This window comes from Peromyscus californicus, unplaced genomic scaffold, assembly GCF_007827085.1.
Source record: "Peromyscus californicus insignis strain IS unplaced genomic scaffold, ASM782708v3 Scaffold_4__1_contigs__length_199733344, whole genome shotgun sequence".
Classification (NCBI taxonomy): Eukaryota; Metazoa; Chordata; class Mammalia; order Rodentia; family Cricetidae; genus Peromyscus; species Peromyscus californicus.
Window position 1 is genome coordinate 75,182,337 of NW_026294562.1, and position 13,847 is coordinate 75,196,183.

Sequence of the window (13,847 nt, forward strand, 5' to 3'; positions counted from 1 at the left end):
ATCCACCATGCCTGCATAAAGACAGCAACTCCAACTGAGGAAGAGGAGCCCTGGACTGCAGAAGCCCACTCAGACCAGTCCCCCAGGTCACCATCCAGTGACAAGGGCAGACTCATCAGCTCTCTTCCCCCCTCAACCAGAAGCTGGTTGGCCAGCACATGGCAGAACTTTGAAGAACTCCACAGCCCGGCTCCTGTGGCAAACCCAGAAGCCGATGGGTCTGTGCATGGCAGAATCTTGAGGAATTCAACAGGGACATTTGGAGGCCATGATCACAGTGCCTTCTGCTCCCCTTGGACTCAAGGTACTGTTGACCTTAATGGTTCCTATAGGCCTAGCCACCATGCCTCCAAGGTGTGAAGCCGCGCATGAAGGATTATGTTAGGCCTGCTGTACCTGTGAATGACAGATATTCTGGGAAAATTATCTACCTTCATTAATGATTTATGCCTGGCTATACATCCCGCCTGTCCTTGTAGATGAATGTTCTCTAAAAATAAAATGGGACGGGTCCCTCCTGCACCACGTCCACCCTTCCTTCTGAGTCTGATTTCCCCAGTGACATGGTGCTTTGGCAGGAACTCACAAAACCTCTGCCAACATGTAGTGTCCCAGGGAACAGGCATAGGAAGATTGATGGGAGCCATCACTCCAAACACCTTGCCGCTGCCACCACTTGGCAAATAAAAAATGGCTGGGATGTGCACGGTGGGGCTTAGCAATTGGTGAACTAGACTTCCGGGAATGGGTCTCTAATGAATGGCACAGGGAGAGCTCAGAGACAGTGGTGGGTGCAGTTCCTACAGTCTCCACACAGGGGCACTGGTTTAAGATAAAACCCAGTTGGATGTGGAAGCAAGCACCTTGAAAAACAGCACCAAGGAGGACTTAAGTTCCAGGCCAGATGGGTACTCAGTGAGCACTTGTCTCAAAAAACCAAATGAGAAAAAGAAATAAAAGGTGGGCTGGGAGTGTGAGTTTGCCCAGTATGCCCAGCCTCTAGGTTCAGTCCTGAGCAGCACAAAAAATCAACAACCTAGCGCACAAGTAAAACTTTTCAGGTACTTGGGCAAGCGCACCACACGATGGCGGCAGAGGACAGTAACAACCTTTGCGGCACTCACCAAGTTACAGCAAGTAGAGCTCTTGGGGTTTCCTGGCCTACACAGCAGGGATGGGAATTCTCAGCAAACCTCTGAGAGGCTACTTCGGAGGAAAGGGGGACCCAGACTCTTTTGTAAGTAAAAATGTTCCTCTTTCTGTTTTCTTCAGTAGCCAGAGTGGTACAAAATAGGGAAGGGGTTAGACGGAACTGCATATACAGGGAGGTGACAGGTAAGTATGAAGTCCCATCTCCACAGCAGCCCTAAACTCCAACAGGACAAAAGTGACTCTCGAAAGAAGTCATTATAATTTAGTAAGGAGTCACCAAGGAAGACGAACTGAAGGAGGAACCTTGGTAGGTGGAAACTATTCAGTTTCTGTTACAGTGCATTATTTGTTTATTTGTGGGAGAGGGGAGCTTGAAGATGTGCAGGAGTCTTGCCTACCTTGTGGATCTTTGAGATCAAACTCAGGCTTGACAACAAGCACCCTTACCTGCCGAGCCATCTCACCAGACCCAGTTTAAAGTAAATAAGAGATACGGGTGTAGAGGCCTTTCCGGAAAATGTACCTCACTCACTTTTATAAATTGAGTTCAGGTTAGACACATCAAACTTTGCTCCAAGCTGGAGGCATCCTGTTAAGACTGGCAAGTCTGAGCACAGACAGTGTAAGTCACACCTGTGACCTCAGCACTTAGGAAGCTAGTGCAGGAGGGTCATGAGTTTGAGTCCAGCCTAGCCTACAGAGTGAGCGCCTTTCTCAGAGAGAACGAACAAAAGTTCAGTTGTGGTGGTATTTTGTTTGTGTTCTAACACATAAACCTTGCCTGGAGATCAGAGTGCGGAGCTAGTCACCAGAGGCCAGGCAATGGTGGCTCACACCTTTAATCCCAGCACTTTGAGAAGGAAACAGGAAGTGATATGGCTGGGCAGAGAGAGAGGAATATAAGGTGGGAGGAGACAGGAGCTCAACCCCTTTCAGGCTGAGGAGTTGGTGGGGCGAGATGTGGCTGTGGCTTGCTTCTTTGTCTCTCTGATCTTTCAGCATTTACCCTGATATCTGGCTCTGGGTTTTTATTATTAAGACCAGTTAGAATTTGCGCTCCATTCAATGGCTGAGGGTATAACTCTGTCTACAGTGCTTGAAGGTGCTGTTTCCTTGCAGTGATTCTCCACCTCTAGCTCTTTGGATCTTTCCTCTCCCTTTGCCTTAGCTGGATCAGTGGGCAAAGGTGCCCACTACACAAGTCTGGTGTCCTGCGCTTAGTTCCCAGAATCCACCTGAAGGTAGAAGGAGAGAGCAAAGCTGCCCGTCCCCGGAACTCCACACAGTGCTGTCATGTATGTGCACACATTCTGATAATACAAAATAAAATAAAGACAAGGACTGAGCTCAGGGGAAGGAAGGAGATCAGCATTGGCTCAATACCCCGAGACCAATTTCTCAGTGCAAAGATTTACTTGCCCCAGAGGGACAGAGGGCAGGAATAAGAGACAAAGACAGGAGACCGAGGATGACAGGGAACAAGGGAGAGGGAGAAGGGTATTTGTCCCCCGAGGTGGGAGACAGAGGACTACCTCTGGATAGAGAGGAGACAGACGTGGCCCACAGGAAAATGGCAGTTTATAAAGGTAAAATGGGAGACCCCATGTTAGGATGAGGTGTTTAATTTTAATTAGTTGTGTTAATTAGGTGAGCCAAAGGGGGCTTTTGATTGCTGGGCTTCAATTCTTTGATAGCTGGACCTTGGTAGTCAGCCTCAGGAGGAGGAATTGGCCAAATAAGGGAATAGAGCTTGGTGTCTGGCTTTAGGAATGTAAGGTAAGGGTTTTTAACTAGGCAGAGGGAATCGGAGAGAAAGGGTAAGGCCTGCCAGAGCGTGTTTGTCAGGCCTGGGCTGGCTAGAGTCCTTTCAGGAAGAGCATTTAATTAGCATGCACATAACCCTGGGATGCAATTCCCCACACTAATAAATTTTTTTAATGGGCACTTCATTAATTTTATGCATATTCCATGCCTACTCTGTGCTAGCCATTGAGATCAGAATATTAAGTAAAGTCATTCCCCACCACTATGAAAAGGAGTAGTATATTTTAAATTATTTATTTAGAGAGTCTAGTGTAGCCCAGGCTAGCTTTGACCTTGGTCTGTCGTCTAGGATGGCCTTGAACTCCTGATCCTCCTGCCTCCATATCTCAAGTGCTGGCATTAAAGATATGTATGTGCCACTACACTGGGCTTATGTAGCTCTGGGCACAGAACACAGGGCATCGTGGGTACTAGGCAGGCAGACACTCCAGGCATTCTACCACCTAAACTACGTCTCCTCACCCTCCCACCACCCATTTGTTGTTGCTGTTTTTGTGAGACAGGGTTTCTCTGTGTAGTCCTGGCTGTCCTGGAGCTTGCTCTCTTGAGCAGAACTCAGAGATCCACCTGCCTCTGCCTCCTGCGTGCAGGGATCAAAGGCGTGTGCACCATCACTGCCCAGCTTTTATTTCATTTTAAAACCAGGGTCTTATGCCACCCAGGCTGTGCTCAGATTCACTAAGTAGGCAAAGGCAGCCTTGAACTCTGGCCCTCCTGCCTGCACAGCTCAAGTGCTGGGGTGACAGGTTTGTATCACCAAGTCAGGGCATATTTCACTTTCAATGTTCTCCTGCCAAAATGGAAGGCACATTGCATCAGCTGCCCGGAGAGGAGCTCCTGCCAGTCAACCCCACTTTAGATAGAGAAAGCCCCTAAAAATAGCCATCTGTGTTCCAGCTCAACAGGTGATTGGCTCAGAGAGGGGAGGAGATCCTCTAGGCTGGGTGAAGGAGAGAGAAAAGGACAGTGCCATTCCCAGCTTCTCCTCGGCAATGGCTCTGCCTCTTAAGGTCCTGAGTCGGGGCTTGGCCAGCGCAGCCAAAGGAGACCATGGAGGGGCGGGAGGTAAGTGGGGCTAGGCCCGACTCTGACTTAGTAGCCTAGCCCATCTGTTCTCTTGTCCTCCTCTTTCCCCCTCCCTCTCCCGGCTGCCCTCTCCTGATCCACCAGGCACTGATCTCTCAGGCCTCTAGGCCCAGGGATAGCGTCTCTCTTACCCTCACCTCTGCTCCCCCAGCCAACACCTGGCGCTTCCTGACCTTCGTGCTAGCACTGCCCAGCGTGGCCCTCTGCACCCTCAACTGCTGGATGCATGCTGGCCACCACCAGCGCCAAGAGTTCATTCCTTACCACCACCTCCGCATCCGCACCAAGGTATGCCAGGGGCTGAGGGAGGGCCGGCAGGGGAATCCAGGGGAGGGACTGGAGTGATCTGTCTGCTTTCTCTCCACAGCCCTTCTCCTGGGGGGATGGCAACCACACACTTTTCCACAATCCCCATGTCAATCCTTTGCCCACGGGCTATGAGCACCCTTGAAGTCCCAGCAGACACACTCGTTCACACTCTCCAAATTGACCTTCTGCGTCCCGGCTACGAGAGCCCCTGAAGTCCAGTGGACAGTCCTAAGTGCAATAAAGGTGTGGAACTTCTGTGTCCTCTGGCTCTTTGGGAACGGCATGGCGGAGGGAGCTGGGCAGACTCCAGAAGGGCAGTTGGTATCTGGGCTCAAGCTCTTCCATACAAGGAAAATGTGGAATTTCCCCTGCATTTTCATTTTATTTAAAAAAAAAAACCATTTCATACAAGCAATACACTGTATGTTGAGCATATTCTCTTCACTCTGTGTTGCGTGGTAATTCTTTCCATATGAAAATGTATGCTGACCCTGTGCCTGCTCCTGCTCCTGGATCAGCACTGAAGTCTAATACATGGGCAAAGGCATAAAAATATCCCAGCTCAGAAGTATGGCATCACATCTGGGAAGTTCCCCAGGCTAGTCTTGAGCCGTGGAGAGCTTGTTCCCATGCCAGTAGATTCATAGGCAGAAACAAGACCAACTCCTCCTGGCAGAGATACATGGGAAAGCAGATTCCTAGGACTGAAGCAGGCGTGGAGTCTCAGAGCTGCAATCGGCCTCACCGGCTGTGGTAGGAGCCGCAGGCTGGCCATCCAGCATTTCTTTGTACTGACGTTTGAAGAAGCCAAGCTGTGAAATGCGGTCAGTCAGAAAACTGGGTAAGAGGGCGGGGAGGAAAGTCGAGAAGAAGAAGCTGGAACTAGGAGAACTACACTAGCTTCCAGCTGTGTGCCGGAACGTGCACATAAACAGCTGTCCCGGGGTGAGATAGATTGCGTGCCAAGCAGTTAGACACCAAGCCGCAGGAGAAAAGCACAGGTTAATAGGCAGGTAGATTCGCACCCACACCCTGACCTTTCTGTTTCACTTCAGCCAATCTGTGATGTGAGTCTTATTGTTACTTCAAAAACAAGAAGCAAAAAAAGAGACCCCAAAAGGAGAAGCAACTTGCCTAAAATTAGAGTGTAGTGACATTGATGGAATATGTTCCCAAGCCCGCCCCACAACCATGATCCGAGTTTTCACTATCCTATCTTGTGCGTGGCAGAGCCGGCGGTGAGCACTGGGAGTGTTAGGAAAGTGACGGGCAAACAGCTCACCTTGTACAGTGCGGCTGTGATGAGAGCCAGCAGCAGCAGGCCTCCCACGGAGCTGCCCACTACCAGGGGGATGGGCTTGTAGACTTCATATTCTTCTAGCATTGTCTCTACCTGATTTGAAAACCAGAGTGCTCTCTCTCTCTTTCTCTCTCTCTGTCTCACACACACACTAACACACACTAACACACACACACTAACACACTCATCCACACTCACACAGTCATACACACACACACACACACACACACACACACACACACACACACACACACACACACACACACCAGGCTCCCAGCCGTTAACATCTCCTCTTCTTTGCCAATGCCCTATGCCAAGCATTGAGCTACAGCAGCACTTGTGCACCCAGTGCCTGGGGACCTTCATTCATCCTCCCCCCAGGCTGGCAAATCCCCCAGCCATCACTGCAGACTGAGCATCAGGAGCCCTCTCACCAGCCTGGCCACCGCCCACCACACAGTCACTACCTGGGCTCTCAGAAATGCCTCCTGTCCTGGCAGCTGGGAGTACACAGATGTGTTGAATGTGATCTCGGCCGCACTCGTGACCACCACCTTTTTCTGCATTGTCTGCAAAAGAGAGGGTGGGGCAGACCTGGAGTTTGGACCTGCGGGAGCTCAGGGTTCGAGAACGGCCCTGACCCAAGGATGCTCCAGACCCACCAGGCACACACGGACCGGGGGAGGACCTCTGCTGTTGGCCACACACCTGGCTGACCCAGCCGAAGCTGAGGTTGCCCTTCAGGATGAAGTCAAGCTCGTCCTGGATGCCCAAGGAGGGGATGTCACAGCGGAAGTGCAGGCAGTCGGCAATGGAGCAGTCCTGGGGCCAGAGAGGAATAAAGCTGAGGAGAGAAAGGAGGGGGGAAAGGCTCTCCAAGATGGGGGGGGGGTATAAAACTACAGACTGACAACACGACCCTGATTCGTCAGTACATTCCTCTGTGTCCCCCAGTGCACAGGCTTTTCTCACCAGCACAGAATGCCTTTGAATCCGGGTCAGAAAATCGGAATGCTGAGGAGGCTCCCTCTGCGACGATGCACAGGAGACACCCTGGGGGGGGGGGGGGGACATTTTCCTGATAAGAGCGTGGTGCTGTTAAAGACAAGGATTCGAGAGAGAGAGAGAAAAACTTCAGGCTGGTACCTGTGCTGAGGTCCTCACAGTCACATCCCACACAGCCACACCATTCAGTAGGACGGGGACCCGGAAGTTAACGCTGATGGCCAGCTTCCGCTGACTCAAGTTAGTCACCTGCAGGAAATGGAGACCCAATGTCGACATGATCCCTAGGATACCCCATTTATCTCTTACCCATAGCTCTCCAGTCTTCCCCACCCTCAGCCGAGACAGACATGCATGTCCTTTAGCTTCTCACACGATATCGATGTTCTGCCTCTTTCCCTCTGTCCCCGTCGAAAGATGAAAAGTTGAAATGCTTCGTGGAATCTTCCTGCCTGGGGAAAATGGCGTGTTGGTGAAAAACAGCTCTGGCATCATCTCTGTCTGAGCCATGGCTTGCTGCAGAGGACTGGGCCCAGCAGGTGATGCAGGAAAATAACATCGGTCTCCATGCGCATCTGCAGCCTCAGTGTTCATGCTACTCCTCTCCCTACAGTGTCCTTTGCCGGGTACCGTACTTACAGCTCTTCCCTTGGTGCCCCGGCTTCTTTATACCGCCATGGATTGTTTCAGCTCTTTCTTTGGCATGAAATATTCTTAGTCAAGTTCCAGGAAATTTCACCTAAAGACCCAACTTCTGCATCTCTCTTGTAATGTTCAACATTACAGTGGAGAGAAAGCACTGATATATTTCCTCCAGCTGATAGAGTCTAGCAGATAGGGAGTAGCCCCAGGAACTCCTAGGAAATCTTCTGCCAGAACAAATTAGCCCATGGGAGTTCTAGGGAGTGGAGGTTAGATTACTTGGGACAAATGGAGTAAGAGCCTGAAGGCGGTAATGAAAGCAGATATGGCCATGCTGGGGCAAGTAAGCACATATGAAAGGGGGTGGCCCAGGAGCTCAAGCCAGGAGGGGCCCCCTACGCTGACGGAGGTTTCTGTCTACTGGTTCCTTGTTTTTGCATTTGTGAGACAGGCCTCCAACTGTATCCCAGACCAGCCTTAGATTTGCAGCCCTCTTCCTGCCCCTGCCTTCCCAATGCAAGGGTTACAGCTGGGAGCCAACACATCTGGCTTATCCGTGACTTTCAGTTGGCATTTACTGTCACAAAAGAGAGGAGGGAGGGCCACAGGAGGAGTAGGAAGAGGGAGAGAGGGGAATGGAGGCTATGTAAATACATTACTCATGCATGAAAGTATTGAAAATAAAAATTTAAATGAAAAAATAAAGTACACATTTACTTTTGAAAATGTGTTATGTTATACCAATGCTGATATAAATAAAAGCATCACACACAAAAGTTTTTTCCAGGGTATTTGGATTGTCCTGATGATTTCTTTAGTTAAGTTGTAATTTCCACCTTCCCAATGCTGGCTGTCTCAGAGCTCAATAGAATTAACCAGGCTGGGCATAGTGGTGCCCATCTATAATCCCAGCACTTGGGAAGCAGAGGCAGATGGACCTCTGTGAATCTGAGGCTAGCCTGATCTATATAGCGAGTTACAGAACAGCCAGGACCACATAGTGAGAGCCTAATTTAAAAAGAAGAAGAAGAAGAAGAAGAAGAAGAAGAAGAAGAAGAAGAAGAAGAAGAAGAAGAAGAAGAAGAAGAAGCAGTATTGAAGGGCCAACATGCTTCACCACCCAGAAGCCAGATCATTACCCAGAACCTCTGCATACCCCACCAACAGTTTTCATGCTATCAACTTGACATTTAAGAGCACCTGGAATAGACTGAGGATGTGGCTTTGTGGCAGGACGCTTGCTTAGCATGCACTAGGCCCCAGGTTCAAGCCTCCGAACTGAGGCACTGGGGACAGATTTCATGAGTCCCATGTCAGACACACCACTTCCTACCCAACGATTTAACCTCACTAGAGTCTTGCACTTTTTCTCCCTAATGAGGGCTGTAGCAGCACCTAGCACACGTGAGCTCTCCATAAATGCTGGGGTTTTCTCTTAGTATGCTAGCTGGGATTCCTCTGTGCTTCCCAAACCTGTTCTCTCTGTACGTCCATTGTCTTACTTTAAAATCTCTAGTTCTAAATGTCTTTTCTTTAAAAAAAATTAATTTTACATTTATTTGTTGATCTGGGGGAGGGTGTGTGCCACCAAGCTCATTTAGCGGTCAAAGGACAACATGCAGAAGTCTGTTCTCTACCTCTGCCATGTGGGTCTCAGGCATCAGGCTTGGCAGCTGGTGACTTTACCCATGGAACCTTCTTCCTGGCCTTAAACCTCTCTTCAAACCTAAGTAAAACACTCAGCCTTCCTTCCTCGGTCTTGAGAGGTGTGTAGCACGTGAGCATCGGCACAGAGCCCCTCTGGAAGAAGCCTCGGGGCTTCACCTCCTTGCTTCGGACCACATAAGCAACCCTGTTATGCAAGCTGGCCTTGTGTGAGTCATTCAGTGGGGCTTACCTGATTGGTACAGGGGTGAGCTATTTAACCTCCGGATTTTTTTAATTGGTAAAAATAGGGATAGCAATATGGTTGTCCAGATGATTAAATGGATATAATAATTAAAAAAACTATATAACTCTTCCCAAACCCCACAATAACCAAAAATGCTTGAAATATCCCCAGTATAGTTAACTGTAAGCTGTGTTGTGTTTTCCTAGGGATAAAAGAGAAAACTCACACAAGTCGTCCATGGGTCATGTCATTGACAATGACACATTTGATCGTGACCGCCTCAGGTTCTCCTACATACTCAGCAGCCACGGCAGCAACCCTGTCCATGGTGTTCTCACAGGCTTCCACACAGTTAGTTCTCTGCTGCCTGGAGTGCAGCCCCTTGCTTGCTTCTAGCCTGCCCCTGCTCCTGCCCCTGCTCACCTACTCACCTTCAAAATGCATAGCAGCAGCTTCACACTAGACTCTCCCGCCAGCTCTACCTTCTCTGACCTTGTCTCGCCTCTGTGTGGTGACAGACCTATCCTATTAGGTCACGCTCCCAGCACACGATGCCCAGAAAAGTCTTAACCTCAATCTTGTAACATCACTTGGTGTGTTCATGTCTAGCAGCAAAGCTTCATGGGAAAGAGGACCAACCACTGGAGGAAGGAGAGGTCAACAATGGCGCTGAGGTGCGCGAGTCCCCTTAAGGCCCTTTGTAAGGATCCTGCCTCAGTCCACTATCATAAAACAGGCTGATTCAGATGCCAATTACACCAAGAGCCAGCAGAGTAAGAAGTAGATGGCTTGGAGGAAGGTCGAAGGGCCAAGGGAAGGGCTAAGGATGTAGTACCTCCGGATCACTGTATACACAGTGTACTTCACCGGGAGCTCCAGCTGGAAGGCAGTCCTGTTGGTTTCCCGCTTGTTATTCTCGCTGGAGAAAAAGAGTGGAGAACAACTGTGAAGGAATCTGGAAAAATAGTAGCCAGCTGGAGTATAAGACCGGAGGAGGCATGGCACCAACACTCTCCTGGGCTCACCTGCTTGCACTGGCCCTCATAAGCAACCTATCTCCCAGGAAGGCCTTGTAGGAGACATCAAATGTGATTATGAAGGTGCTCTGGGGGGGGGGGGGGGGGAGAAGGAAAAAAAGAGACTGAAATGGAGAAGGTCATGGAAAAGTAAGGGAAGGAACTGTGTTGGGACAATGAGGCCGGAGCTGAGGATCTAGGGGGGTGAGGGTGGGGGCGGCACATAGCACTGACCTTCGCGCCTTCTCGGAAGATGGGGTGATTGATGCTACAGCTGCTGCTCCTCAGGCCCTCCTTGTCAGTGGCCTCAGCCTCACATGCCAAGCGGAGTGGGTGCTGGTGGGGTTGCTTATAGGAGAGCAGATGAGTTCAAGTTACCACATTGGTTACTTTTCTGTGGCTGGGATAAAACACCATGGCCAAGGCAACTTAAATATACAAGACTTTATTTGGCTTCCAGCTCCAGAGAGACAAGAGTCCATCACGTCAGGGAAGTCGGGCAGCAAACAGCAAGCATGGCAGCCAGAGCAGAAAACTGAGAGCTCACACCCTCAACCACAGTATCAAGCAGGAAGTGTAAACTGCAAGTGGCCGGAAGCTTTTACTCCTGACCCCAGCCCGACAGTGACGTACTGCCTCCAGCAAGGCCGCAGTCCCCCAAACTTCCCAGACAGTGCCACCAACTGAGGACCACGTGATGGAATTCTTAAGACTCTGGGGGACGCTTTTCATGCAGTGTCCACAGTTACCATCTCTGTATATATGGGACTAACTTATGGCTGGGGTAGCATCGCAGAGTCGGGAGAAAGCCAGACTTTTCAATAAATGGTACCAAGAGAATTCATCCCATATTGAAAAAGGAAAGTGCAGAGAGAAAAATGAAACTAGATCCCTACCTAATTTGATACATTAAAATACATTCTAGTTGTTTTAAAGACTTGTGTGTACAACGTAAAACTATAAAGATTTTTAAAGGGAGTATAGTTTATCATAACCTTGGGGTAGGGAACCTCACTCAAGCATGTTAGGCAAATTCTCTACCACTGAGCTACATCCCTTCCCTAGGAAATACTTGTTTTTTTAAATTAAATTAATGCTTTTATCTCTCTCTCTCTCTCTCTCTCTCTCTCTCTCTCTCTCTCTCTCTCTCTCTCTCTCTCTCTCTGTGTGTGAAGTCAGGGGACACTTTGCAGGAGACTGGTCTCTCCTCCCACTATGCCAGTCTTGGGGACTGAGCTCAGGCCATCCGTCTTGGTGGCAAGTGCCCTTAACCACCTTTTCTGGGCTGGGGGTGTGGTGTAGTTGTTTCATGACTGATTCATGGAGCCTCATAAATTGGGCATGAGGGCACATGCCCACACTTGAATTCAGAAGTCCAAGGCTAGCCTGTGACCATGACACTTTGTCATTACTGAGTTTGATTTCCATACAAGTCCTGATTGGGATCAGATCTTGCTGGAGTTGGCCGTGACATCGCCTCAGGGGTGGCAGGCAATGGGTAGACACCGAGTGGCTGTAGGAGGGGAAGCAGTGACCCTTGGTGTACAAGTCTGAGAGACGGTATGGACTTGGGGAGAGGGACAAAGAGAAAAGCTCCCCCCCCCCCCCGCGAGGTCTATGGGTAGGTGGAAAGACACACACACTGGGATGTTAGGATGTGAGGAAGTATTTCTTAAACAAGGTTAATATACAAAAATACTGAGAATAGAGGAAAAGATTGATAAACTCAATTGCAATTGAATTAAGACACCTTTTATAGTGTTAAAAGACACAAGGCAGAGACTGAAACGGAGTATGTAGAGAACTCCTGCAAATCACTGTTTGAGACTGGGTCTCCCTAGGTAGTCCTTAATGGCCTAGAACTCACTATGTCCACCAGGCTACTCTCAAACTCACAGAGATCCTCTCCCCTCTCCCCAGCAAGAGTTCTGGTATTAAAGGCGAATGCCACCACACTGGGGGTTTTGTCCCTTTCTTTCTTTCTTTGTTGTTTTTGTTTTTTCGAGACAGGGTTTCTCTGTGTAGCTTTGCACCTTTCCTGGAACTCACTCTGTAGATCAGCCTAGCCTCGAACTCACAGAGATTTGCCTGTCTCTGACTCCTGAGTGCTGGGATTAAAGGTGTGCGCCACTGTGCTGGCCAATTATTAAAATCCAAGCAAGAACAGGAGAAAAAAAATGTAGATAGACACATCCCCCTACAAAAGACTCAAAGGACCACAAAATGAAACTGCAAGAAAATGTGTGTTCATATTGACAGTTGAAAAGTCTGATAGTATCAAGAGCTGAGAGATAGGCACAGGAACTCTCACATGCTACCCATAGGAGTGTAAACAGACAAAAAACAATTCTGAAAATGGTCAGTTTATAGAATCCATGTGTGGTATCAATCTTCCGGAGTATTATGCATCATGCGCCAGGATACCAGCTCAAGAACAGTCATGGCTCAAATCAGGAAAACAACCATCCGTAGTAGAACGGATACATTGTGGCACTAGAACGGATACATTGTGGCACATCCATACAGAGATCTCACACAGCAGGGGAACTGTTGTACTGTTATATTAGGGTTTGAATGTGAAGTGTTGCTCACAGGCTCATCTGTCCTCAGAATACAAACTATAACTTTGTAGAACTTTGGGGGAGGTACAGCCTAGCTGGGATGATCCAGGCTACTCTGAATGGGTCTTGAGGTGTACAGAAACCTGCTTGAGTTCCGTCTGTTCTTCGCTGCCGAGGCATAGTCAGCGTCCTTACACTACAGGGACCATGCTGCAGCCACTGTGCCTCCCACGACAGACCTCACCTTCTGCGATGGCTGTCATCTTGGTTGTCATCTTGTCATCAACTTGACTACATCTGGAATCAACTAAACCCCAAGCTGATGGACTCATTAATTTGGTCATTTGATGTGGGAAGACCCACCCTAAATCTGGGCCACACCTCTGGTGGCAGTCCACAGAAAAGGACATTAAAGAAGGGAATGTTGTCCTTTGTCTGCTCTCATTGTAGTGTGACGGGCCCTGGGTTCTTAGCATAGCTGACACTGTGTTAGAGGCCACATTCTGATCTTAAAACCCAGCACAGAGGCTCCAACACCTGCAAAATGAGAACAAAGACCTAATCCGTGGTTTCAGGACCCAGACCAGGCCCTAAATGTACTAACCTTGCTTTAGGGCTCCTGTAGCTTTGCTTATTGCTGACTGCTCCTGCTAACTAAAGTGTGTCAACCAGGATGTGGTTTTTGTTCATAAAAAAACAAAAACAGTGACACTCGGGGCTGCACGATTTGGGCAAGTTCCCTGTGCAGCCGCTAGCCAGCAATAGAGCTCAGCTTTGAGGGTCTCCGTGTGTTCTCTGGTAGAATTACCGCACATTAGCTGGCAAGTTCATCTATCCTGTTGCTGTGGCCAGTATTAAATCCATCTTTTTCAGGATTTCAACACAGACTGAAGAAGACAGGCCGCTTTCCGAGGGTCCCCCAGGACTCCAGCAGCAGACTGAGAGTACTGAGACGTCAGCTTCACCACCGACAGCTACCATATCCTCTGCCTCCCTGTCCGGAGTCAGCCGGTGTTGGACCGCCCTGACAACATCCTAGAAGCTAGCCTAATCCGTCCCCT

At 49.2% G+C, this 13,847-nt stretch overlaps 2 protein-coding genes across 2 annotated transcripts in view; one reads left to right on the forward strand and one right to left on the reverse strand.

The window, feature by feature from the left end:
* The first annotated feature begins 1,074 nt into the window (after positions 1-1,074).
* LOC128094779 (cytochrome c oxidase subunit 6A2, mitochondrial) lies at positions 1,075-4,626 on the forward strand. Its single transcript, XM_052713301.1, has 4 exons — positions 1,075-1,237; positions 3,874-4,041; positions 4,214-4,350; positions 4,430-4,626. Exons 2-4 carry the CDS (start codon positions 3,969-3,971, stop codon positions 4,511-4,513), a joined length of 294 nt encoding a protein of 97 aa, XP_052569261.1. The 5' UTR covers positions 1,075-1,237; positions 3,874-3,968; the 3' UTR covers positions 4,514-4,626.
* A 288-nt stretch (positions 4,627-4,914) lies between these two features.
* The window catches only part of Itgad (integrin subunit alpha D), a 30,248-nt gene continuing 21,315 nt past the window's right edge, over positions 4,915-13,847 (reverse strand). The window contains exons 21-30 of the mRNA XM_052712243.1: positions 10,460-10,573; positions 10,235-10,314; positions 10,045-10,128; positions 7,050-7,128; positions 6,818-6,925; positions 6,644-6,724; positions 6,380-6,493; positions 6,139-6,240; positions 5,654-5,764; positions 4,915-5,183 (exon numbers count right to left, since the gene is read on the reverse strand). Coding sequence (XP_052568203.1) covers positions 5,070-5,183; positions 5,654-5,764; positions 6,139-6,240; positions 6,380-6,493; positions 6,644-6,724; positions 6,818-6,925; positions 7,050-7,128; positions 10,045-10,128; positions 10,235-10,314; positions 10,460-10,573 — 987 coding nt within the window. The 3' untranslated portion in view covers positions 4,915-5,069. The remainder of the gene's footprint in view (positions 5,184-5,653; positions 5,765-6,138; positions 6,241-6,379; positions 6,494-6,643; positions 6,725-6,817; positions 6,926-7,049; positions 7,129-10,044; positions 10,129-10,234; positions 10,315-10,459; positions 10,574-13,847) is intronic.